The following is a 26386-nucleotide window of genomic DNA, read 5'->3' on the forward strand; positions in this document are numbered from 1 at the left end:
AGTGCTTAAGCTGGTATTTTTCCTAAAACAGTACCTTTCATATCGCAGTTGGATATTCCTTCTCTCCCCTTCATTTCCTCTTATCAAACCCCTTTTGCCATCTGGCACAGATGCGCACTAGAATTATACGCCAAACATACTCCATAAGATTCTGCTTTGAAAACGCAGAAGGAAGATTACATTCCCCAAAACCCAGTTGATTAATTCAGTACTTCCTTTATGGACGCAGTTTTAACATCGTACAAGCTTCACTTGAATAGCAAGTCATTCTACTTTAAGGGAAAGGTATTTTAAATATGAGCAATTTTTAATAAATATTAACGGTAGAGATACACAGTGCTGTATATTTTATAAATGTACAATTAAATTGAAAATTAAAACATGATAATAATTAATAAGCCACTGAAAATCGGTTACGTGAGAAAAATGCTACAAAACGGATTAGTACACTATTAAGTATTCAGTGAAGTATTTGACTGTCCCGTCGAATTTCTTTTTTATGGGAGAAGAAAATAAGAACAAATAGAAAAGAAATAAATCTTTATTTTAGAATTTATTTTATTTTCAAAAAGATGAAAAAAGAAAGCTACAAAAAAGGTCACTTGGAAATCACTTTTAGCATTTTATAGCCGTGCTTAACGTTACACAGTAAAAAATAATAAAGTACCATGCTATATAAATGGCAGACTTATTTGAGTAGCAAAACCTGAGGCGAAGTGTAAAACTTGAATGAGGAAAAACAAAAAAGTGAACACGAACTAGGTGATCTGTGATTCTCACTGATCGCTTCATTTCCAGATTATTTCGGCTTGAAAATGCAGTTAAACCAACAGTAAACAAAAAATAATATGCGTGTTTAAATTATATAACTGAAATGGGTTATGCATTGAATGCTATGGATCAATGCAAAAAAATAATTTTAACAAAAACAAATAAATTTAAACATAACTTGAGTTTAACATCAGTAACATCTTCTTGAGTTTCATAGCTATGAGTGAGATGATGTTCTTTGGTGGTATACAAGACCACGTTTGGACAAAAATTCACTGGAACACGTGTTGCAGCTAAACGTTTTTTTGCACGTCCTTGTGGATTTCCATGTGTCGTTTAAGGTTATAAGCGGTTGAGATATCTTTCTGGCATACTTTGCAACGGAAAAGATCTTTCTTCACATGCAACTTTAAGTGCTGTCTGAGTCGGTCCTTCCTTGAGTATCTTCGAGGACAAATTTCACAGCTAAAGATCTTTCGCAATTTCTCTTGCGGATCAGCTGATCTGCCTGGAGTTATCGGAAGTGCAGAATCGGAACCTAAAAGTTAGAAAAAAAAATCGTGAGGGCGAATAATAATTCGTCACGAAAACATTAATGTTGAATTACGATAAAGTTTCTTATTATCAAGTAAGTCTCGCTTTGTGTGATGAAACAAAATGTGTCGTTAACTGGCCGACATATACCATGAACCTTTATTCTGTAAAGGAGTTGGCTCCAAAAATGCTTTTTTACATATCAGTTTTCTTCAAAGCGACACTTCCTTGAATTTTATAACTAAAATTTAGACGACTTCTTTTCATGAAAATCAATAATACTTTGGTTCGCATCATCTTCATCATTATCAATAAGGATTCTAATAGGCCGTTAAGCGCCCATGACCTCCTAGAACTCCTATTTTTAGATTTCGCAACGATTATTCTAAGATCAAATACGATAATATCCTATGCATATAAGCATGTATTGTGCTGGTCTGTTTATCTGATTGTGGGATAAACATTACCAGTTTGCGAGGGGGGGAAATCCCCACCTCCTTCGACATTAACTAACTCGTCTTCCTGTTGAAAATCACTAATAATTGTTCCTTGAATCTTAGATGTGATTCAAACTTCAAGTCATTCTGAAGGCATCGTCGAAAATGACTCAACTACGAAATAATGTTTCTACTGTGATATTGTGATAAAAATCAACCATTATTATGGGAGACAAATATGAGGAGATATTGAAATAAGATTTAAATTCCCTGAGTTGATAGAGACCCATGAGTTACACAACAAAGACAACGGGATGGTTATAGATGAACGTATTCAATGATCATTCAACATTTCACTCAGAGAATGCAATATTGCCTTTACATTTACATACTAGTAAGAAATCAAGTATAAATATCCACAAAGAACATTTTGGACATTTATATGAAACGAACACTGGTTATGCTTATTTTCATTTCTGTTTGCGGGTTTTAAATTCTGATTCTCACCACTTGTGTTTGTTTGAAAGAAACAAAACACTCCTTACGTAGGTTAAAAATGAAAACATCAAAAAGCATAAGATAACGTCTCAAATCTCTTATGGTTTTGAATGCGGTTAAAGTGGAGCAGAATGCATTGTTCTGTGGTGTCTTGCTATGTCAATAAGAAAGCTTGACTATTCCCTTTGTTAAGCACTAAGAGCTTTTCTTTTTTCTTAACATCTGTGGAGGGCGTGAAGAAAAACTGTTACACACTTGAGTCAAATGATATTTTTGGTCAAGTTGGTCGAATCGTTTGGTATCCACTCTCCAACCAACAGATAGTTAAGTTTAATTCCGATAGAAATTTGATGGTGTGTGGTGGTTTGGAAAACAAGAAATCAACATTTAGATTTTGAATTTTTTTTGATTATCTTGCCTTTATAGTCCTTCTGCGGAACTGCTGCAAATGTGTTATAAGTTTAGAGTCATTTGTGGGTACAATTCTTATATAAAAGTGAGATGCGTTGCAAACTTCTAAGGCAGTCTCTCACGTGCTATGCAATGATCTAAATTATTTCCAAACAGAAATAAATAATTAGTATTATTCAACCCAAACTCTAAAAATAAAAATAAAAAAAAACTACTGCGGTGTGTGTCTAAATAATATTAGTACTGCAGAGGTGCTCTCAGAAGCAAAGAGAAAATGATTTATGGGGTTATATTTCAGTACAAGAAAACTTACAGCACAAAGGCAATGAAATGATTATTGAATCCAAATAAACCAACAAACTTCCTAACTTACCGTGACATGTCTTCTGATGACGGACAAGATAGCGCATGGTCTTAAATTCTTTATAGCACGCGCCACAACGAACTGTTTCACGTACTTTCTCGTGCATTTTCATGTGTGCCTTGAGGTTACCAGCAGTGGATAAATCTCTCTGGCAAACTTTGCAAGGAAACACTTCTCGATCATTCTTAAAATTCAATTCGACCACATGAAACTGCAAATTATGCAGTTTCATGTGGTTTTTCAGGTTGCTCTTTTGGGTGTAAAGTCGTTGGCAGAAATCACAGTGATGCTTTGCCCAAGGCTTCTGTTGACGATGCACTAGACTGCATTGCTCATTGGAGAAAACTGGACCATACCCTGTAAATGAAACGAGGTTCTGTCAGAAGAATGGACATTTCCAGAGAGCATGTTTGAATTGAAAGTTCAACATTAGATTCGTACGTGCATGAAATATTACAAAAAGCGAAAACTATTAAATTGTTACAGAAGTAAATCTACAAAAGTAAGTCAGAAGTAAAATAATACATTCTTACAAAAGTTCATCGATGATTTTTTATGCTATAATTGAATGAATTTATTATTTAACGAATATTTTGAGGGATCTTCAATTGCTTGCAATATCCATGCTCATATTTCGGAATAATGTAACCTGTCGAAAGAAAACAAATAGTTAATAAAATCCACATCCCTTTATTACTGCAAAAGACAGCACGTTTGCTTATAACAGTCCACAATTCTTCATCACTACACTAAGAAATATAAAATATTTTGAAGTAAAATGAAACGCGCATCGTTCGAAGGACTGTCTTTATATTTTTTCGTCACGTGTTTTTACAAAAGTGGCTAAGCACCTACGAACCGAGACTGTGAACTGGTAGGTGTAAGTTGTTCTGCACCGAAGGAGACTTGTATGAGGTTATGGTCTAAATTTCCAAAAGGCATACCTACAACATACCTGAAAGAGGATCATAGGAAGAAATCAAATTTGTTGGTAAATTGGACGGGGTTGTTTGTTATTATTTTGGGAAGATTGATGATCTAAGATAGGTCGTTGCTGATGGACGAACACCTTAGCATCCCTACCTGCTTGATCGGTGAAACTGGAGAAGGGAATCCAATATGAGTTGCGGATATTGTAGTGCCCAAGAAGGAGGATTTTGCTATTCGGGTACTTAGACTGCAAAACGTCGAGTTTCGGAGAGCTAAATTTGAAGTCAGAGTGATTAACGGAGTTTGGAGATCGATAGAGGGAGCATATGAAAAGGGAAGTTTGATTTGGTAGAGAAATATTTAGCCAAAGCAGATCAAACAGTGGAGGTTCGAGGATTTGCAGTCTTTTGCATGGATATTGTGCAACAAAGAAAAGCAATAAATGATACGGGGGTTAGTAGAGAGTATACTGAAACAATGAATAAAACACCTTAAAAGTAAAAGACTAACGTAAAGTGATAATAACATAAATAAGATTTATATAATTGCCATCTCTATGTTGACATGAAGTAGATATCCTTAAAAAATTAAGTTAAATACAAACAAAATTAAGTCATTGGGAGTAACAGTTTAATATATGGGATGAGATAGCTTAGGAAACTTTTTTTTTTTGTTCTTATCACAGTATCGATGCCGCCACGAAACATATCTATCCCTCTTTTACAGTTATGCTTCAGCCTGAGATTATCCCTACAGGAATTCAAGTCCGTAGTAGCAAACTGCATGAGAAGCTTCAGTCATTGATTTGCGGATACGTTGGCGGGGAGATCTCTGGTCGCTTCAAGAGTAAGGCTTGTGTAAGGTTTTTGTAGATATAAACTCGACTAAAATGTAAATGGACATCTGAAAAAAAAAAACCGAGTAACATTATTGATCTTATGCACTAACACACGGTATAAAGAAAATGATTAATAATGCCAATTTAGAAATGACTCAAAGAATGAAAATGTTTTAAAAATTCTCCTACCTGAAGCACACAGTTTCTTTGATGATTCCTGGTGTAAACGAAGCGAAGGAGTTAATATGATCAGAATATGGTCAGTTTCCTGATAAAATGCAACTGACTATTAAAACGAAAAGCCACTTCGAGTTTTACACGTATCAAGAATTAGCATGCAAAGCGTAATTTTAACATCGTCAGTTTATGTACATTAGCGCCATCTATTAAACCGATTCCTTGTAAAAATTGATTAAAATTTATTGCAGAAATCTTATTTTTCCGTCGCAGTCAAATGTTCTTTTATATATATAGAAAGTTTTTTACCTTGGGTATATACTATACTATGTTAAAGATACCAAATAATTTTATAAGCTAATTTTTAATATATATATATATATATAATTATGGATTTATAATAATTCATTCTTTAAATAAATATTCCTTTAAAATTGATAGCAATTGATTTTTGAAATTGCTTGGTTTCATCACTCAACGAACATATTCCGTTCAATATCTTAAGAAAGATTTTTAATGTAATAATGCGAGAACTCATCAAAATATTGTGGACAGCATTCTTCTGTAGGAAAATTAGAACACGAGCAAGATGATTACAATCATGATTTGGGTGGAGATTATTTCTGCATGAATGTTTTGAAAATTTAGTGCTTCCCAAATATATCTTGAATGAATAGTGACTCCGAGCAATATTTCTGTATGCAATTTAGTAGGTAGATGAAACTGGGAAACATGATTACGAGGATCACGTGATAATTTATGATGAAAGAATATAGCAAACTATAATGAATACGAAAGTATAAAAGTATTTTATGAATACGAAATTATAAAAGTAATGTAATTAAATCAATATTGGAAGCCATGAAGAAACAACCTTTTCGTATGGTTAGAAAAGATTGATTAGGAGCATGTTTATTCCAGAGTTGTAAAACAGCTGACTCCGTCACATCTGAATCAAGGAGCAACGTTTCGAGTACTCAGCGTCAGGATATGCTGAGAAATATCCTATTTGGCTACTACTTTCTCTTTCGCTCTCTGTCGTGTTTGATAATCTTTTGAATATTGCTGCAGTCGCCCGTCAGATTTCATCACACACATCTCCCAGGGGGATGGAATGATCGTTCATATACGTACTTCCGTCATTCTACGATTCAGTAAATTTTAGTGATTATTTTTTTTCAAAATAATCTTCCCGTGATTCGTTTTAAGCACAGAAAGGCTGGTTTTAAGAACCAGCCTTTCTGTGGTTGGTTCCAGAGTTGGCCGATCGCTAGTATGGGTAAGTAGGGTATTCCTCTCTCCGGAAAACTCGGATTTATAGCCGAGACGATGTTTTATTATCCCTTAGCCTTGTGGGGTTTCCCTGTCACTGGAGAGTGCGTGTATTTTGTGATTTGGTGACGTATTTCTGTGCTCAGCTTAGATTTCCTGCGGTGGTGGAAGGAGATAAGTGGGATTCCCAATTTTCTTTCTGTGCCTTCTTTATGTATTGGTTGAATTTTTAGGGAAGTGTTCTAGTATTTTGTGTTTCTTTGAGGGACTGAGGTTATCTGTTGTTCTGTTTGATTTTTTGAGAGTTCGGTGATTTTTAGTTTCCACTAAGCATCAAATGTTATTGACGATTAAGGAATAAGTTTTTTCTCGTGTACGCATATGTTTTACTAACTCTGGAGTCTGAGTCTTTGATTTCTTGAGGATTTAATGGTTTTTGTTAGTCTAGATTACTGGACTTGAACAAGACATGACAGCTGAGAAATACAGAACCATCTTTAACGCATCCAGAGGAGAGGAAAACAAAAATATGCAAACAGGAACCACGACATAGATTTTCTTCACATTCTTCAAACGGAAAAAAAAGAGGGCAAAGAAGAATAAGTGAGTGTCGCGAAAGAAAATCTTAATAATCCATATAAAATCAAATAGTACGAGCTCCAGACATAAACACAGTCCTCTTCCAGTTTGATTACGACTTCTGCCCGACCCCTGCATAACTTAGCAAACAATATCGGCCGACGATAACAAAAGGGAAATATTAAGATCTCTCAACGTGAAAAACATCAGCCAAATCCTGCATTTTTTTTTTATCAACAAAAGTAACCAACAATGCAATGAAGTCTGATTTCTTGTAGAATTAACGAATTGTCTATTGTATCATTGGTTATTATACATAAACAAGGATGACACTGAGAAATACAGAAATAACTTCAACTTATCCATGGGAAAAAAGGTGCAGAATTAATTTCACGTAGTAGATAGAAACTCAACTAATATTCGAACTGTTTCCACCGTCGTTTCGGTGGAGAGATTCCTAATTAATTAAACTAAGTTAAAACTCAATTTAAGTTCAAAATCCTGCTGATCAGGATTTTGAACTTAACAAAGAAATTATCAACAATCAAACGATAAATTTTGTACCTTAGAAAATAAGACAGGATGAGATTCTACTTTAAATAGCACCACCGGAAATTCATTAATTTCCGGTGTTGCTATTCAAAAAGGTGACCCAAGAACGAAAATATTTTTCCTATTGAAAGCATCTCTTGAATGAATGGTTCACTTGTGCTTGTTAGAAAGATAAGATCGCCGTATATACAATTGTCCAGTAAACGTCGGGAATTTTCTTAATTTTTTACTTTGGATTTGGACTAATTTTCTTAATTAGTCCAAAGCACTTGCAAGTGCTTTGGACTAATTAAGAAAATTCTAAAGACGTCTGCAGAATTATGCCAAAAGCTAACATAAAATCTTCATAATATATCTCAAAAAACACAAGTGAATTGCACTGTTACTCTTCTCCACTACTTCAAAACCCCTTTGCACAGACTTATAAAAAAAAAAGCTGTGAAAGTGGTATAAAGCCGATTGCTATAGTAACATCGTTACCTTACCTCTTTCGCAATCTGGTCGACAATGCCACATCTTGCTCAGTGGATAAACTCAATCCTTTCTCTCTCTCTCAATTATGTTTTTAACTTCTATAGTTCAACCCATCTTAATCTGCTCCGAATAATCTGCACCGACTTATGAGAGTCAGCGTGAACAGCGAAAAGAAATTCGGTCTGTAAATAGAAACCATTCGTGGAAATTAATAACATGAACAATCACGTGACATATATTAGAGCGAGCAGCCAATGAAATTCGATTAATGCATATTCCGGGGATTGGCTCTTTTCGAAGGGATAAATTTTATATCCCTTGGAAATCTTGAAGTCTGCGGTTTTTCCTTTCTTTTTAGACATTACACACAGCAAAAATTACTTCAAGCTCAAAACACGACACATATTTTAACAGGCTCTAATTATAACATTTTAATTAAACGGTTAGAAAAAGCTTAACAAACAACATAAAAAAGAACACCTGAAAAACAAAGTCATCTTGTGTGAGAAGCCGAAAACAGTTTAATGAAAAAATAACGTGATTTGGAATAAAGCATTTCTTGTGTAATGTGTAACTAACCATCGAATGAATTAGTACCGTAGACATTTTCACCGTTAACTAATACCGAAGACTCTGAAAAAACAGAATATAGGACTTTTTTTTTTTTCAATCCATTGCAAGACTTCAGTAGGCTGAGCAGTGACATAATCTCACATCAACACATCGTCACGCCGTTCACAAACGTCCATTCCACAGCGGAATTCAACTTGCAACCGTGGGACGTCATTCAACCAAGTGGATGTTTGACCTCAGACAACCCTCTATCACAACCATCAGTGAGGGTGGCAAATGGACAACAATGCTCACTATGTAATTCTGTACCCGCCCCCCCCCCCCCGTTTTAATGACATTTCGAACACTTCAGCAAATTTCAATCAAGTGAACTTCGATTTGTTTTCTAATCAGCCTAATCTATTCTCAACCTTTCTTCCTCTACTTCTACACCGGTTCAGCGAGGAAGGAAAGACTGAAAGATAAGAACTGACAAAGAATAATTTTAAATATATTCTTCGTTTGTTGGTGTGTATGCATTGGTAATACATAAATTAAAACAACGTAACTCAAAGAAAACAATAATAATATTGTAAGTTTTAACATAATCATTAAGAAGGCTACGGAGACTTTTCCGTGTTAATGGTTCTCTTTTACAAGAAAATGTTTCTCTTCCGTTCCTCTGAAGAACTGCTTTCGGATCAAGATCATCTTTGCTGGAACCGGCGAATTGCTCTGAAGCGAAGTTTGCCAACGAAGTTCTGTTCCATTTGTACGTCTGTAATTATCTGAGGATTCTTTAGGATGACATGGATGGCTTTTTCTCGATGCTTCTCGATGGATTCAGCTGAAGATGACATGGTCTGGATTTGGAAGTCGTAGACAGGAACCTGAAATATAAATAAGATCAGGGAGAACAGTAAAGAAAATCTCCTTACGTATAATTTAATTTCTGCTAGTTGACAAGGAAAAGTACTCCAGTAAAGGATTACCAATTTTTAAACCATTTCTCTACTAAGAAGGTTATTTCAAGTTCTGCGCACCACGCATGCCTGGTGTGCAATTACTTTCCACCAATAGTTGCAACAAATATTGACTAAAATATCATGCGCACCTGTTCTGTTTCTGGTGTTCTTGTTATGCGAAATACGAATTTAAAAGTTTGATTTCTTTTTGATATTTAATGTCAAAACGTAACAACCAATGTTTTCCGCTTAGAAACACGTTTATCTCGTTTGACTTTGTGATAATCATTAAAAACAAATTTAATTCATATATTACCTTCCGTTTTCATTTTATTATATGTTCGGTGCCAATTTTCTTCCAGCAGGCCATTGACGATTTTCATCGATGATGATCCGTGGCTTTTAAATTTTCTGTCGCTCCTGGAACCTTCTTTAATGCTTGTCAGCCCTTCTCTGAAGGGTGATAAGAGAACTTCCACACAGGACACGTCCATAATGCTTCATGTGTAATATGCTGGGATTGTTTCGTGGATCACATGAAAGTGTCCGGTGGGAATCTCTCTTATCTCGGTTCAGTGAAGGTGTCACATGTCATTATTTATTTTAAAGCACAACTTCCGCATATACACCATATCACAATCACTTATTTCAATACAATATTGAGTTAAAACACTTGTATCGTCCATGTTTTGTCGTTAACATTATTAGATTCTAAGTTATTTCTGCGCTTATGACTACAAGAAGTCTCAACATCGTCAAAATAACATTTCATTTAACGGCTAGGATTGTTATCAAATTCTCCAATGTTCTATTGTTTTCAACATGTGGGTTGTATGTCTAACTTCTATTTTTGCAAGTCCACTACTCTGCGGATAAATTTTCTTAATATTTCCACTGATTAGATTTGGAAAAAGTTGCGCAGTTTTATTCAAAGGAATTACGAGTAGCAACATCATTGTCAAATCCGGTATCCGGAGAGTTCATCGAAAAACAGTTTACCGAAAGACAATTCATCGAAGGCATTTCATCGAACAACAATTAATCGAAAAAGCAATTCATCGAAAGGCAATTCTCCGAAAAAGCAATTCACCGATGAGCAGTTAATCGAAAAGACAATTCATCGAAACGCAATTGATCGAAAAACAACAATTCATCGAAAAATCACAATTCATCGAAAATACAGTTCACCGAAAAATGAATTATAAGGCGTGTGGGGGCGAAGATGTGTGTGCAATTTTTTTTTTTTTTTTGTTTGTTTTGGATTATTTTGAGAGGTATATATCTTTTTATTATCCTACTGTTTATAACTACTATTTATCCTACTTCGTTCGGAAAGCGATTTTTTGGCGGGGACATACTGGTTGCAGTGAATGATATCCACTGAGGCGGGTATAGTTGAGATGTTAAAAGAACATTTCATAAAGGGATTTCATCCTCGTGAAAATTTTTAGCTCATATTCTAACCGTTGATGAAACATGGCTTCGTCACTATGACCCAGAGAACAAACAACAGTCAATGGAGTGGAGACACAAAGGTTCTCTAGGGTCAAAGAAGTTTCGAACCAAACAGTCAGCAGGGAAAGTTCTTGCCATTGTCTTTTAGGATATGGATGGTGTAATCCTTACCTTACCTCAAGAAAGGTGAAAGTGTTACAGCAGCTCTGAAGGAATTGAAGGAGGTACTGAAGGAAAATCGGTTCGAGAAACTAAGCAGAGGCGTGTTGCTTTTGCAGGACAATGCACCTGCTTATGAAATCCAACAGACAATATACGACTTGGGATTTCAATATCTACTTCAAACACCATATTCACCAGGACTGGCCACAGGGCCAACCCTAGAAATTTTGTCGCCACGTGCAGTAGCATATTTTTCCGCCCCTTCCCCTTAAAAAAAATTGTTTTAATGACATCTTAAAAGCCATGATATTAATCTAGGCTTCAACATCTCTGATCATAAATTCTAAATAGCAGCATTAACTAATAAAAATTCATACGTTAATGAAAAAGGATCATAAACTATATTTTTTACAGAGAGAGAGAGAGAGAGGGAGATTTCCTCTTAATGTGCAGTATAATAAAATGATTCGAAACGTGTTACTGTACTTCGGGATCTTTTAATTTTTAAAGTGGGGGGGGCACAAAAATTTTGCACTCAGGCGGCGCAAACCCACGGAAGGGTCCTGAAGATCAGTCACTAAGAGTTGTGTAGATTCTAGTTAATTGTTAAGAAAAGTTAATTGCTCTCCACATGTTTACTTGACCAAATAATGAATGAACGATTCCAGGAAAAAAAAAAGTTTCTTTTCCAGGCATTAAAAAATACACAGCCTATATATTTACAAATGAATTGTAAGAATAAATTGCCGGTAGACAGTGTCATTTCCTGATCATGTTATCAGGAAATGAAAGTTTATGCTAAGATAGAAGATATATATATATATATATATATATATATATATATATATATATATATATATATATATATATTCAAGATAACAAGTAATTTTATATTAACTTGGTTTTAATCCTATTTCCCAAGCAAACAGACAAGAAAGTCAAGTTTGCGCCTGTAAGTAGTGTGCAAATCCAAGGCAACTCTTGGTAGTGCCAGTCGAGGCAACTCGTGGTAAAGGTGGATAAAGCTGTGGTCACTTTTCTTAGTATACTTTATTAGTATATTACTTTTTATTAGTTATTATTTAGTTATATATTATTATATATATTATATTACACACACACACATATATATATATATATTATATATTAGTTAGTTAGTTATTAGTATTATACACACTAAGAAAAGTGATCAGAACTTTATCCACCTTTACCAAGAGTTGCCTCGACTGGCACTACCAAGAGTTGTCTTGGACTTGCACTACTTGCAGGCGCAAACTTGACTTTCTTGTCTGTTTGCTTACTTTGGAAATAGGATTAAAACCAAGTTTATATAAAATTATTTGGTATCTTGAATACATAATATACCCAAGTTAAAAAACGTTATATATATATATATATATATATATAGTTCTGTAGTACGCAAGTTTACATTACTGAAATACATGAATTTAATTAAGAAAGGAATATTAGCCACATTTTTTTACATAGAGAAAGCAAAGCATTCACTATGAAATTTCTTCACGTACCATGATGCACGGATGTCAAAAATAAACTGGAAGTATAAATGCTTGTAATCTTTTTTTTTTTTTTTTACTAAATTTAAAAAATTAAAATAAACATCGATATTTCTTAGGCAACCAAAACGAAACGAGAGAGAGGGTTCGCTATGAAATAGTAAATTCACGGAAAGAAGAATAAACATCGATATCGCCCTACCTAAGAAAACTCAAAGAGACCACACATAAAAATCAGAATTACATTAGTTGGGATGTCTTTCTAAATATAAAAAATGAATTCATTTACTGCGCCATACCATTTTTGCAGAAAATGTGATATTTTCAGCTATTTTGCCTAGTTGAAGTTATGTTTGCAGCTTAGCATCATTCTACATGTCTAGAAAGAGTGATATCTAATGTTAAGGGAAAAAACAATAAATTGATTATTTCGACTGACTGCACAGGAACCCTAAACTATCGCGAGAAAGTGCAGTTTCTGTGGACATCTGACCTAAGGTTCAAATCTTTGAACGATAGTTGTTTCAGATGTCGAATAAACTGTAGATTACTAAGTGTATGTGTGTGGTGTTTTCGTTTTCTTCCCAACAGTAACCCTACCAGGAGGTTATTTATTGTTTATCGTATGGCAATCTACATAAAGTTATAAAAGTACATTTACAAAAATGAGAACAGATATGTAAAAAGTAAAAGAAAAAAAAAGTGTAAATGATAAATAATTACAGTAAAACAGGCAGTTACACGTTTGACGGACAAAGCACTTATAAGTTAAGATTATGTTCTCTGATCCAGTCTATAGAAGGCGGTGTCACCTCTAGGAAGTCGCTCCTTTGACTCGTATATGTGCGAAGACAGCACTCAGTACAAATATGATGGATTGATTGGTTCGGGTGTCCACGGTCATACTCCGGTGAGGGAATTTTCCTCCACTTGTACAGAAAGCTTGCACATCTTCTATTGCGTACGAATCCTGTTCAGTGTTATCCATGTCTTTCCAATTCCACACCCGGGATACAGGGGCACGCCGGCCATATGTGCAATGTGTGCGATGCACACAGGCGCCAGGATAGTAAAGGCGCCAAAGAGGAGGAAATATTTTTTAAAAAAAAACCTTTTTTTTTAAAGTGATTTTTTTATTGGAGGGGAGGATAGGGGCGCCAACTAAAGTTTTGCACACAGGCTCCAGACACTACTGCTCGCCCCTGCCGGGATGTTGAGGCAGCAACTATCAAACTAAATTTTGAGTTGGGCATTAATATTTATGCTCCACACTCGTTTCCATTAATTTTTAGTATTTTAATTAATTATTCTCAGATGTTTATCTTCACGAAGAGGGGGGGGGGGGCTTTCTTGATTTCAATCTGTTAAGCTATAGTTCTGATATGTCATTATTATGTATAGGCAATACAGTATTTCTGAGTACTTTGTCATATTCTGTGACAGAGCATCACTTCTTAGATTTGGTGGTATTATGTTGCTTAGCATTGTAAGCCAATAAATAGGAGTTGTTTTAATGGTTCCAGATTATAAGTTGCATGGTGCTGTTAAGCTGACCGTCAATTATCAATGGTAGTATAGCTCCTGTATATATTGTTTTCAGCGCTCATCGGCCTAATCCCTCAATCTCAATTTTCCGTCTCTTGTTACTCCTAGGTATTTTAGCTGACTGGCTACCTCGAGAACTTCGACCTTTGGAAAGACCGTTATGGGTTGTTTTGATTATTTGAGACAGATATGAAGTATTTTAGTCCAGCGCTTCCCAAACTGTGGGCGCGGCCCCCTTGGGAGACGTTAGTTTTGTTGAGAAGTCTCAGATATAAGTTGTATTGTCAGTAATAAGACCTTGCATACCACTATGCTACAATTTTTTATTAAGTTCATAATACGGAACTAAACAAATATCCAATTGTCTCGTAAATTTTCTGGAAAGCTCCATTGAGAGATCATTATCCATAAAATAGCTTTCTTGTCATGTCTAATCCTATTGCTAATTTCTTTAACTGAATTCTTTAACGGACTCATCACAATCATAATCTTTGGCAGAACTTTCTCCGCCATTTGGTTTAACGTCATCTATTAATTGTACCAGTTCCTCCTCGTTTAACCCCCCCCCCCCTCAACCGGGCAGGAGGTCTATAGACGTCCAGATAAATCTGGATACGATGAATGCTATCTGTTGAAGTTATAAGAAGTGCAATTCGGCCAGCATGTCCATTAGAAGGTGTGATAAACCCTCCCGCTGAAGAGAACAGTTAATCGGATTATCTCACGCTCATAGCTGCATCTCTGTTGTCTATAACAAGGAATGCAGTTCCTCGTTCTATGCTGGGTAACTGAATCCTAGTTATATTGGATAAACTAAAAATATAGAAATTATTTTTATTTTCTCTTTTTATTGTACAAAGCAATTTTAATGCCTGGACAAAATAAAGGTTCTTGCATAGTTTCTTCATTTAAATATCGCCTTACCTTGGTACACTAATTTCATTTTTATTTATTTTTATTTTTTTGCTAATTTTTTTCTAATCGCTTACTCCACAAAACATTTTCTTTGTTCTCGAAAAAAATTAATTCACGATAATTATTTGAAATATTTGAATTATTTTTGAAAAAAAAACAGGCTGCGGAGGTTCAAGATTATGTTATATTTTTGTTCAAATCATGTTTCGAAGAATACTTCACAAATTTCCTGAAGGACCTGCTTGAGCGACTCTGTTTTATAGAGAATAAAACGAAATTCTTTAATCATATCACTATTTTTTTCTTTATTTTCTTTATATTGTAATCCTCTTGGTTTCCCCTGTATAATTGGTCATTGCAAAATGAAATTAAAGGTTATGATTTAAATTGATATGTATATATTTTCTGCTAGTTCAGATATACTAATTGTATCAGATGTGTTATAATGGCAAAAATAGTAAGAAAATAATCATTTACACTTTCCTTCCAAAACACAAAGAAAGGACATTGTAAATTCACCCAATGAAAAAGAAAATACTACATATTTTTCTTGTGTCATCTTTTTTTTTTATTGTAGTACAAAGAAGAAATCGCTGCCCATAAGATGGTAGAATAAAAGAGGACAAAAATCTGTAGATTGATTACATTATAACTAATAGAGATATGTCAGAAAAAAATTATTTATGTAAGAGTTCTAACATCAGCAGATGTTATTACTCTTGTATAAATATTTTTTTCTTCCAGTTTAGATACATGGCATTGTTGAAGTAGCTAAACATTTGCTACTATTTACACTAAAATGAATGGACATGTTTTCCCAACTGATTTACGTTTATAACAGTTATCTTGCGAAATTTATAAAACAAATTCTCTGAAATATCTGCAGATTGAATAAGTCTATAACCCTCCCCCGCCCCACCAAAAAATAAGATTATGCATATGTTCCTTTTCTTTCAAAAACAATTCAAATCTTCTTTTTCAAGATAATTGAAAGAAATAATTTATAATTTTTCGATAATAAAAATGAAACTGATCATTACAAATTAAGAACTTATTTTAGGATAAATACTGTATCAGCCTGTGAAAGAAATGTCTATATTTATTTCTATGTTAGGATATCTACTAATCAACAATTGAAAATAAAACACGACATTCTTGATCTAATTCGCACTACAGCTTGAGGCACTTTAGTGTCCCTTCTGGCTAAGTGTCCTCTCTTTTCTTTCTCAATAGCACGCAGAGTAATCTAAGCCTTTACCCATTTCCTCCAGCTAAGAAGATTACTATCAAATATTTCTAAGACGTAGATTACTCCAGAAAATAGCAACCAGCATCAGAAGTAGAAGTAAAAATATTTAGATTATTTTAAGAAAAAGAAACAAAATTCTGAAATTTCTACTGAACTTTCTTTTGTGTGGTATGCATATAAGCAGTTTTACACGTTGAAAATATAGCATAGTGTTTCTAAAATTTCAAATAATTTCAGCAGACAGTAGAACAGCTGATTTAAGATGGCAAAGAAAGATTACAGAATTAGAATCTTCACGGTACAACAATATTATTCTCTTATTTCTTTTGTCAAAATGGTAAAATGGAGTAATAGATTATGAATACTCTCTGGAAACTTTTTCGAACCTGTAGAAATTAAGAGTGGTTATGTAATTGAATTGCAGGAGAAAATAAGGAGGCGGGGGCGTAAGCATTAGAAATTTTTCTAAATAAGCATAAATTTTGAATCATTCTCTATATGATATCCTTCATATTATATTTTCAACATATCTACGGTGGTTACGCACTGGATATTATCGTAATGTACATCCTACAAGAAAAAAAAAAATATATATATATATATATATATAATATACTCTCATATAAATCCAGTCTAAGTCTGCTTCCCTAAATAAACTGCATAAATGCTGTATTAAATTTGGTATGAAAATCAACAATAAAAAGACGAAATGTGAACTGCATCCTGAATGGAGAACTTACAGAAGAAGCATATTTCAGCTATTTAGGCACAATTTTTAGTAAAGTTGGCAAATTTAAAATTTTAAATATGGAAATAGACAACAGAATTAGCAAAGCTGGTATGGTAGGAAGGAAAAAGAACAAAGTTTCATGGAATTAGAGAAATTATTCAAAACACTAGAACTAGCTGTATACAAGACAGTGTTCAAACCAGTTTTAAAAAATTATGGATCTGAAAGCTGGTTTAGAAAGAAAAAAAACAGTATCAAAGTCTAGAGACCGCAGATATTAGAGAGAAAGATTAGGAGCGTGAATAGAGGGCATCAATGGCAATATCATATTAAAAACAACGATATGAGGAAAGAACTCAACATTGCTAGCATTGAACAATTTGTTAATCTCAATACATTAGGTTTTTTTATTTTATTTATTTATTTTTTACTGTCAGCAGCTCTTATGTCTTATCAATAATAGAAGATATCTCAAAAATGCTAATATTTTGTTGTAAATCAACTTCTTATAACACACAGAAGTATTCATTTTTACTCAGGAATTGATAAATTTTTACTACTTCTGTTTTGTCCGAAGACTACAATGAAAATGTCCATGTACCATTAAAGAAACTTTCACTTCAACAGATGCTATAATGCAGAAGCCAGAAAATAGGTGGCTTTGTTTAACACTGAATACAGTAAAAAGACATTTATGTATTGCGATGGCAAATAAGTTTGTTCAGTTTATGCGTTAGTAAAAGTTTACGCCTTTACGAAATTTATCTTCCCTGCATTTACTTTTCATATCGGTATCAATGCAATATCATTTCAATTTTCTAGCGAATAACATTTTCAGCGAATTTTTTCTGCAATCAATAGTTCGCGAGATGAATTTTTCTGATTTTTCCTCGCGATGAATTGTTCGGTCACGAACATAGCCATATGTAAAAATCGGAAAAAGTAATCATTTGGGAAAATAACTCTTTTACTTAATTATTTATACACGAATATAAATATACGCAAAAGAAGAAATCCATCGGAATCAAATCGGAACTGCGCGGTGGCCACAAGCAGTGGGATACGCGCAGTCGCCATAATGTGGAGTTGCTCCATCATGCTGGAAAATGAGGCCCTACACATTCTCAATCTGGGAAACACAAATTTCTCTAGCATATTTAGGTATGCCACTCTCGTAGTCTTCTCCTCATGGAAAAAATGGCTCAACAATGCGATCATGCACGATCGCATTGTTGAGCCATTTTTTCGAACCAACTCGAAAATTCCAAAACAGAAAAATCAACTTTAAGAAACATCTCATCTCTGGAAAATGGAAGACTACAAAAAAACCTGGCGTGAATGTATAAAAAAAAGTCCTCCATCCTAAACTTATTTTCTACAAAACTGCAGAAACCGAGAAGAGAAAAATTCTACAGCTCATTTAATGAAACTGCTGAAAAGGACGTCAGCATCCTACGTTTATCAAGGATGTCAAGCGCCTTTATCAGGGCGTTTAAGCTGAAGGTGAGTTAGCCTGTCTCATACGAGGATGGAAGGTTTTTCCTCTCTGAAATTTTTTCTTTGTTTTTTTTCTTGCAGAAAAACAAGCGAACCGAATAGGAAAAACACGCAGTGATTTAAGGCCAGTTGCTTCTTCCTTAATTCAAAACAACTCAACCCAATTCCAATTTCCTTTAGCACTGTGTTTTCTAACTGTGATCTGCCGACCACTGGCATCCTTCAAAAGTCGAATAAGACTTCCAACCGCTGCTCATCTAAATATAACACTAGATGAGTATGCTTCTAAAAGGTTTACAGGTTTTTTTTTTTAAGACTCTTTATTCATCATTCCTTATTTTATTATTTTCCTTTCCTAGAGAATATTTTAACCTATTATTTTTTTTTTTAACAAACTGCACCGATCACCTCCTCAAAACCCAGAAATATACCCACACATATACTCATTAGTATTCTTAGCCTATTCCTTCCCTTATTTACTGCAGTTACTTGCTTTCGAGGTTATTCGGGAGATAAGTGCATGTGGCACTCCTGTCGTTGAGGAATAACAGAAACAGGACTAAATAAGTGAAACATGCTTGAAAAATCTTCAGGAATGAATTTTTTCAAGTTTTCCAATATTTTTACTCTGAATTCCTGTATATTTTATTATTATATTGTGAAAAATATTTACATCAAAGAATCAATTTATTATTATTAGTAGTAGTAGTAGTAATATTAATGATTAATACTATTTTCCCCTCATCCTCCTCAATATAATGATTGTTGGTATAGCAATGCTGCTTTACTAAGGAATAATTACAGAACAATATCGATTCTTATTGTTCTTCTTGTCCGACTTGCCTATTTCCAGCAGGAAAAGCCTAGTCATCTCAGTATTAGGCCTACTAACTTACGTTCAGTAAATTTATTTATTTATTGCATTTATTAATGAAAAAATTTTATTTGGATTCCGTATTTGAAACTTTTACAAAAATATGTCGAACCATTCCAGTTTTCAGTTCAGCTATATTCGGGGCGACAAAGAAAAATGTCGAAATTATGTATTACAATAACTCGCTGACTTAGCAGATGTTTTCAGTACAAGAAGCTGAATGCACGGTTCAGTTTTAGTTCGTAATGGTTCACTTTTATCATGACATTTCCGTAAAGAAGTTCCTAAATGATATTAGCAATTTCGCTCTGGCTGGATGAAATTTAATGAAATTTTTAATTTCAATCGACTAGACTTATTGTGACAAAATTTGGTAGAACGAATTTCTTAGCCTGTTCCTCCCCTTATTAACTGCAATTACATGTTTTCGAGGTTATTCGGTAGATAAGTGCATGTGGTACTCCTGTCTTCCCTACAGATAAATCGCTAACTGTACAATGAAGCAGGATGTACACTTACATTAAATGCTCTAAAATACAAGAAAATAATTATTACGTTTCAATGACCGCTTCCATATGTTGTCTGTATCATGAGTAACGTTCCGCATTGTTACTGAACATTTTCTAAACAATAGTTTGCAAGAAAAATGACTTTTCGATGAATTATGAAAGAATTCATCGAAAAATTTTCGGTGAATTGTTTTTTCGAAGAATTTCATTTTCGACGAATTGTCGTTCGATGAATTGTCATTCGAGGAATTGGTCATTCGATGAATTGCATTTTCGACGAATTGCCATTCGTTAAATTGTCGTTCGGCAAATTGTTTATTCGGCGAATTGCTTTTTCGATGAATTGCATTCGGTGAATTGTCTTTCGATTAACTGTTTTTCGATGAATTTGCCTGTAACCGTCAAATCCCCGTCTTAAAAACTGATTACTGTAGAACAAGCTAAGCGATCTCACTAAATGTTTTATTGAGATTATTATTATTATTATTATTATTATACAGAGCCAGTCAATCAACGTATACACACGTTAACAGATGTCATCTATGGACTTTCTTTCGATGTAATATGAACTCTCATCACCATATTGTGTAGTATGATGATCTCTCTAAAGAGGTCATTACTCACATGAATACTAGCATCAACACGTGACCGGTAGGACAGTCAAACAAAATGACCGAGGCACGATTGTCGTTCGAGGAACGCAAGACCATTTTGAGTTCACCCAAGTTCTTTTGATTTAACACCCTTGGACTTCTACCTATAAGGGACAATAAAGGAAGTAGTGTTATCGTAGAACACCAGCTACACTTGTGGCTCTTCGGGAAGAAATTGAAACGTCATCTCAGCAATCTCACTGGACACTTTGTTCAACGTTGCCCAAGCAGTAGTTCGCCGTAAAAACAAGTGTCTGGACGCTAATGGTAACCACTTTGAGCATCTGGTGTGATTCTGGAAGCCAAAGGTAACTTGTATTCATCCCTTGATGTCTCTACAAATTTATTATTGCAATTTTTATACAGGTTTTTCTTTTGCTAAAGTGTGTATAAATTTTTTTGGCGGATTCGGTATTACGTTTTTATATTGACTCCATACACGAGAGGTGGATTGATCAACGTATAGTACATTAGTATCGTATGTGGATAGTGGGTTGGGAAAGGAGAAACTTGTTTACATTTGATTTGAATGACTGTATATTGTATTCCTTGGGAAACACAATGGGGGGGGGGGGAATTGTTCCACAAGAGCAGTTGCGGGCATGAAGGAGCAGGAAAACAAACTTGTTTTGTGGGTTTCAAGGTGTACTGTGAAGGGATATTAAGCAGCAGCAGATGCACGTGTTCCAACAAGCTTAGCAGTGAGTGGAGGAATTATTGATGTTATTTCAGATGCATTTCCTATGGAAATATTTGTAGAATACACGGAATGTGGAAACCGTTGTCTGTGCGAAAGTGTGTGTGTGTGTGGGGGGAGGAATGAGTTGGTAAGAGATGGGTCATTTATCACCCTAAATGATCCATTTAGGCTGATATTGAGTCAAGCCTAAATGTATTGAGGCTTGACTCAATAGCTGGGCGGATTTATGATGTATATCAAATTAACATTCAAAAGTAATGTAACGTCTTGAGCGAAAGAGAAATCCTATTTTTTTTTGTTGTTGTTCAAAAAACTAACTCTATTACGCAATGGTACTACGTAATGATGTGATGTGTATATGCCAGGAGAGCTTGATGTCAGGGTGATTCCAAGAAGAGAGATCTCAAATTTTCTGAAAATTTGGGTGTTGTGAAAAATAAGACCAGGTAAAAATGGTTCAGTTTTATGAGAAATAAGACAGAATTGGATTTTAGTAGCATTTAAATCGAGGAGGTTATCTGAACCCCAATGGAGGAAAGCTTGAAGATGAGAATTGAGGGAGGTGGTGGTTGATGTTGTGTAGGTTGAAATGAGTTGTCCAGAATAAGGTTCATCAAATGAAAGGGAGGATGCCATGTGCTGTCATCTGCAAAGATGTGTATTGGGTTGGAGGTCAACTAAAATACTTCATAGGTCATAGCAGGAAGAGGGTTTGTGAGATAACAGAACCATGTGGAACACTGCCATTAGTTGAATGATGAAACGATAAGCAAACATAATGTGCATCCAGACAGAAAGCTCGCAATCCACCAGTGTAGTCCCAGGAGTGTACAAACGATGTTAGAGACCCGGTGAAAAGCTTTGGAGACATCAAGTGGAACCACTTGAGATTCGCCAAATTTCTCCATCGCATTTGTTCAGAGATGGGTTGCATACGTCAGCAGATCTTCCGTTGATCAACAGCGACAGAATCCATACAGGCAGTCCTTTGTTATCTGGTTGCCTTCAAGGTAGTGTAAAAGTTGGGAATTGATGATAAATTCCATTACGTTAGACAGAAGTGAAGTGAGTGAGATATGGCGGAGTTGGCGGACAGATACTTGTCGCCTTTCTTGGGAATGTGTTGAATATAGGCCAATTTCAGGCTGTGGGATAAAGATACCAGAGGAGGAATGCCCCATGGCAGAGGATGAATGCATTGGTACAAGGAGATTTTTTTTATCAAATTGGGAAGCATTTATCTGATACCAGGGCTATATCAGATAATAGATAAGGGGTATATTAAAAGCATATAAGGTGCATTGTATGTTAGACATCTGGAATGATTGGGGAGCATTTACAATTGTCAGTTATGTATGCATTGGAGGAAATGTGTGAACCCAGGAGATTGGCTTTTTCTGTGGGTGATGATATAATTGAGCCTTCTGGGTATGATATGTTTGTGTGGGAAACTGTGTTGGGCAGAATATACGACCCACTGCTTTGGCGAGAGACCAAAATGCTCAGCTGCCGTTTGGAAATGCTGGTAGTTTCTGGCTTTTGCTCTTTCAAATTCTTTGCTGGAAGCATTGATTGTTTTTTTAGGACTTGAGTATATACTCTAAAGGAGGGCGGAGTTCTTGATTTGAGCCAGTTCTGGTATGTTTCGTTTTTTCATGTGTACAGCCTTACACATCTTTTTGAGAACCAGGGTTTAGTTAGGGAACAGTCAGAGTAGTGCGGGAAATGCATATTTCCATGCCAGTGAGGATTACGTTAGTGCATATGTTTGGGATGAAAGGTCGTAAGCAGTAATCCAACCATGAGAATGAGGCACAGAAGTCGCGAAGGCAGTCCCACTTGGCACTGTTATAATGCTACACTACTCCTGAATGTGGGTGCCTGTGTAAGCTTTGTTGCATGGGAGAGAAGAGGAGCACTTGATTGTGGTCAGAATTACCAAGGATGGCCCACTATCTTCACTTTGTATTTGGAAGGATCATTGTTGAGGAAGAGATCTAGGATGTTTGGGGAGTAGTTCGGGTTACCTGGTAATCTGGTTGGTATCTGAACAAGCTGTGTAAGGTCGTTAGTGACTGCAAATATTTCAACGTCTCTGCCTGCAAGGTTCGTTCAACTGAAGGCCAGTGTTGTTGTGGACTAAAATCTCCTAGGAGGATGGTTTCGCTATTGGGAAAGTGGGACTGGAGAAAGTCAATTTCAAGAAGAGGAAATTAAAGAGTGCGGAGTGGCTGTTTGCATTACGGGAGAGATTACGACAGCAAATGAATTTCAGTGAGTTGGGAAAGGATATTTTCATCCAAAGGTCAAAGGTGGGCGATTCTAGGTTGGTTGCTCTCTGGCAAGGTATGTCAATGTAGATGTATGCGCAGTCGCCTTGGATTCCAAAGGAGTTAAAGAGTGTGTAGTTTGGAAGATTGAGATGAATACTGCTGGGGGGTGGTGAGATTTGAGTTTCTGCCAGAGACAGTACGTGGGGTTTGGCAGTCTGATGATGGTCGTGGACTCTATTAAGGCTGGAGTTTAGGTCAAGTATGCAGGGGAAGTGGATATGCAAGGTTCTGTGAGGTATATATTTGACCGAAAAGGTCATTCACATTTACTATGCAGTGCCTGCATACTACTCTTCATGGTGGATAATACTTAACATTAATATCAATATAATAAAAGAAATAACTGTATAATTGTATACTATCAGAATCTGTAAGAACATCTTAGTTTAACTGGATACCATACATATGGAGAAAAGTGCAAGACATTATTGTTTTTATAAATATGTAACAGAGGGTTAATACTATTTTTTTCTTTACAAAAAATGAGGCGTTTCTGTGGGATTTACTACAATATATATATTATTCTACAACCTTTCCCAGATGGAACCGTATATAAAAAAAAAGAAAGAAAAAAAAGGAAAAGAAAGAAAAGAAAAAATCGGCAATGCAGAACGTACTGTGCACTCATAACCTAAATTTGAATCGTTGTATATCTTATTCATTGCTTATAAAGAAAGCATTAAGAAGGTTTTCAGTTTGTGTTCTGTGGTAACCTTTCGTTCTTCACGTAAATCATGTATTAACATATAAAAAGCCACTTATGTGTATACAGGTCAGTAGGACTGGGTACCAAAAAAATAAAAATAAATAAAAAATTCTTTCGCATTTTATTTCCCAAGCGGAAAAAGCTGAATTGCTTTTAACCTAATCTAACTCTAAATTTAAGACAAGTCGGAAGCAATCTTCATGCTGCAAGCATTTAATGATAGTGAGCCAGAACTTAAATCCAACTTTTTTAGGAGGAGAATACGGAATGCAACTGCCACCGTCTCGTGAGCCTAAATTCTAACATTCTCATTACTGTCTGTAATAGTGTGAATTCCCTGTTCGATTTTCTTGAGATGGGGAGGTGTAAATTTTCGATTTTCCCACAGGAAATTTTTTTTTGCCAGGCACTAACTAAATAGACTAACTCGGTCCAAAAAAAGGTTTAGCAAGGTTCCACTAGTCAGCAAATGGAATCGGACTTAACAGGTTTTCTTCGGAGCGTATAGCGATATTAATGAAAACGCCATTTTCAAAGGGATACGTCATTCTGAAATACTGATATTGGATTGCTTTTGAAAAACATAAACTGGGCAAATTTAGTGCAGAAACAATTTGCACTCTCCGATTTGTTTCCTGAATAAAGTTTATTTGATTCCCCAAACAACAGGAGTGACGCTTATTGATTGAGTTTTCATTTCTACATTTCCGTTAGTAAACACAAACAAAAACATTCCGTGCTGTTCTCTGTTTCAGAACAAAGAAAACTGTCTGTTTTTACTTTTGATCCCAATGCACGTATTTTGCTTGGAAACATTCACTAACTCATTATTTCCTAAAACGCATGTCAAATGAAAGCAAGCAAGCCGAGTACCGAGAAAGCAAATAAAAGTGTCTGCTGCCTTCATCATACGATTTTAATAAGCACGTGTTGTTTGATACTTCTGTTATGGCATTTTGAACTTCAGAAGAGAATTTACATTTATCACAAGCGAGTAAATCAATATTTCAGGCTAGGAGACATTCCTTAACGTTTTTAGAATAGTCTAAAACAATCAACGAAAAGCAAGCAAGTTAAAATCTGTTGAATAAGTCCCAGGGGACTTATTCAACAGATAAGTTGATAAGGGACTTATTCAACAGATAAGTTGATAAGGGACTTATTCAACGGGACTTATTCACGCAGTACTCTCACGCACCTGTACAACCTCTCTCTTATTTGGTCCAACTATTACATTATGGGGGGGGGGCGGGGATTAGGGAGAGAGAGACATTCCGAAATATAATGACAAATATACAACGACAAACATGTATAATCCCAAGAACATATGTAGTTCATCCGGATTATAAAATGAATGACAAATACAGAAATAAATATGCAATGCATAATAGCGCAGTGCACAAGAATAACCATAAATTATCTCCAAAAAGTAACCCTAATTGTAATGAGAAAATCAAGTTTCTAATTAGAGGCATTTAGGATTGCACTTAAATTTAATAACGAGAGAAAAAAAATAGCTATTTGTGAAATTATAGGATAATGCTGTGCAAACGTAATTACGATTCGTGTTTTTAAGGATAGTCGATTCTTTATCTTAAACTGACAGCAAAGATTGTCTTTAAAAGGAACAGTATATATATTGTATTTATAGATAAATCACCCTCAACATACAAGGAATCGTAGCGTCATTAATTCGCACACCTAAATACTAGAGGAAATACTTCGTTTGGACAACTTTTAATATCATGATTTACTTCAATGTATGATTGAATTAAGGCCATCATTTAATATATTTCCAAGTATTTCAGGTAATATTTGCATTCACGGCTTCTTTCATTATAAAACAAACGATATAATTGAGGTCCAAGCCTTCATAAAATTCCTTTTAGAATTACATGTAAAGCTAGTTATAATTTTAAAATTATTCGGTGATTGCACATACAGAATTTGATTTATTGTGCGATTTTTGGGTAACAAATTTAACAAGCAGCAGAATAATCATCACATAAAAATTATTAATACTGTATAAAAAAGGCGTCACTTAAAAATATATCCTACCTGATGTACGCAAGTTCATCTCTCACACGTAAACAAAACCTTCATAAGCGATTTAAAAGCAACAAATTTCATTTCAAAACAACCATACGAAATCAAAGAATACAATTATTAAACGTGTGTTTACTTGTAAAC

At 35.0% G+C, this 26386-nt stretch overlaps 1 protein-coding gene across 2 annotated transcripts; it reads right to left on the bottom strand.

Moving 5' to 3' along the window:
- Positions 1-523: 523 nt before the first annotated feature.
- On the bottom strand, positions 524-26386 carry LOC150109586 (uncharacterized). Of its 2 annotated transcripts, none has more exons than XM_090413635.1 (5): positions 26255-26386; positions 9020-9279; positions 3549-3664; positions 3025-3372; positions 524-1309 (listed from the first exon to the last, which is right to left on the bottom strand). In XM_090413635.1, the coding sequence occupies exons 3-5, from the start codon at positions 3556-3558 to the stop codon at positions 1065-1067; spliced, it is 603 nt and encodes a 200-aa protein (XP_090269761.1). In that variant the 5' UTR covers positions 3559-3664; positions 9020-9279; positions 26255-26386; the 3' UTR covers positions 524-1064. The 2 variants fall into 2 exon arrangements, with proteins under 2 accessions (XP_090269761.1, XP_090269754.1); XM_090413628.1 differs by having other exon boundaries at positions 7849-9279.

This window comes from Typopeltis vanoorti, chromosome 2, assembly GCF_054136105.1.
Source record: "Typopeltis vanoorti isolate ZY-2024b chromosome 2, IOZ_Tvanoo_1.0, whole genome shotgun sequence".
Classification (NCBI taxonomy): Eukaryota; Metazoa; Arthropoda; class Arachnida; order Uropygi; family Thelyphonidae; genus Typopeltis; species Typopeltis vanoorti.

Excerpts from the sequence above, each read along its gene's own strand:
- LOC150109586 (XM_090413635.1), bottom strand. Across the intron at positions 1,310-3,024 it reads TCATCAGAAGACATGTCACG|GTTCCGATTCTGCACTTCCG; the intron begins GTAAGTTAGGAA and ends TCTAACTTTTAG.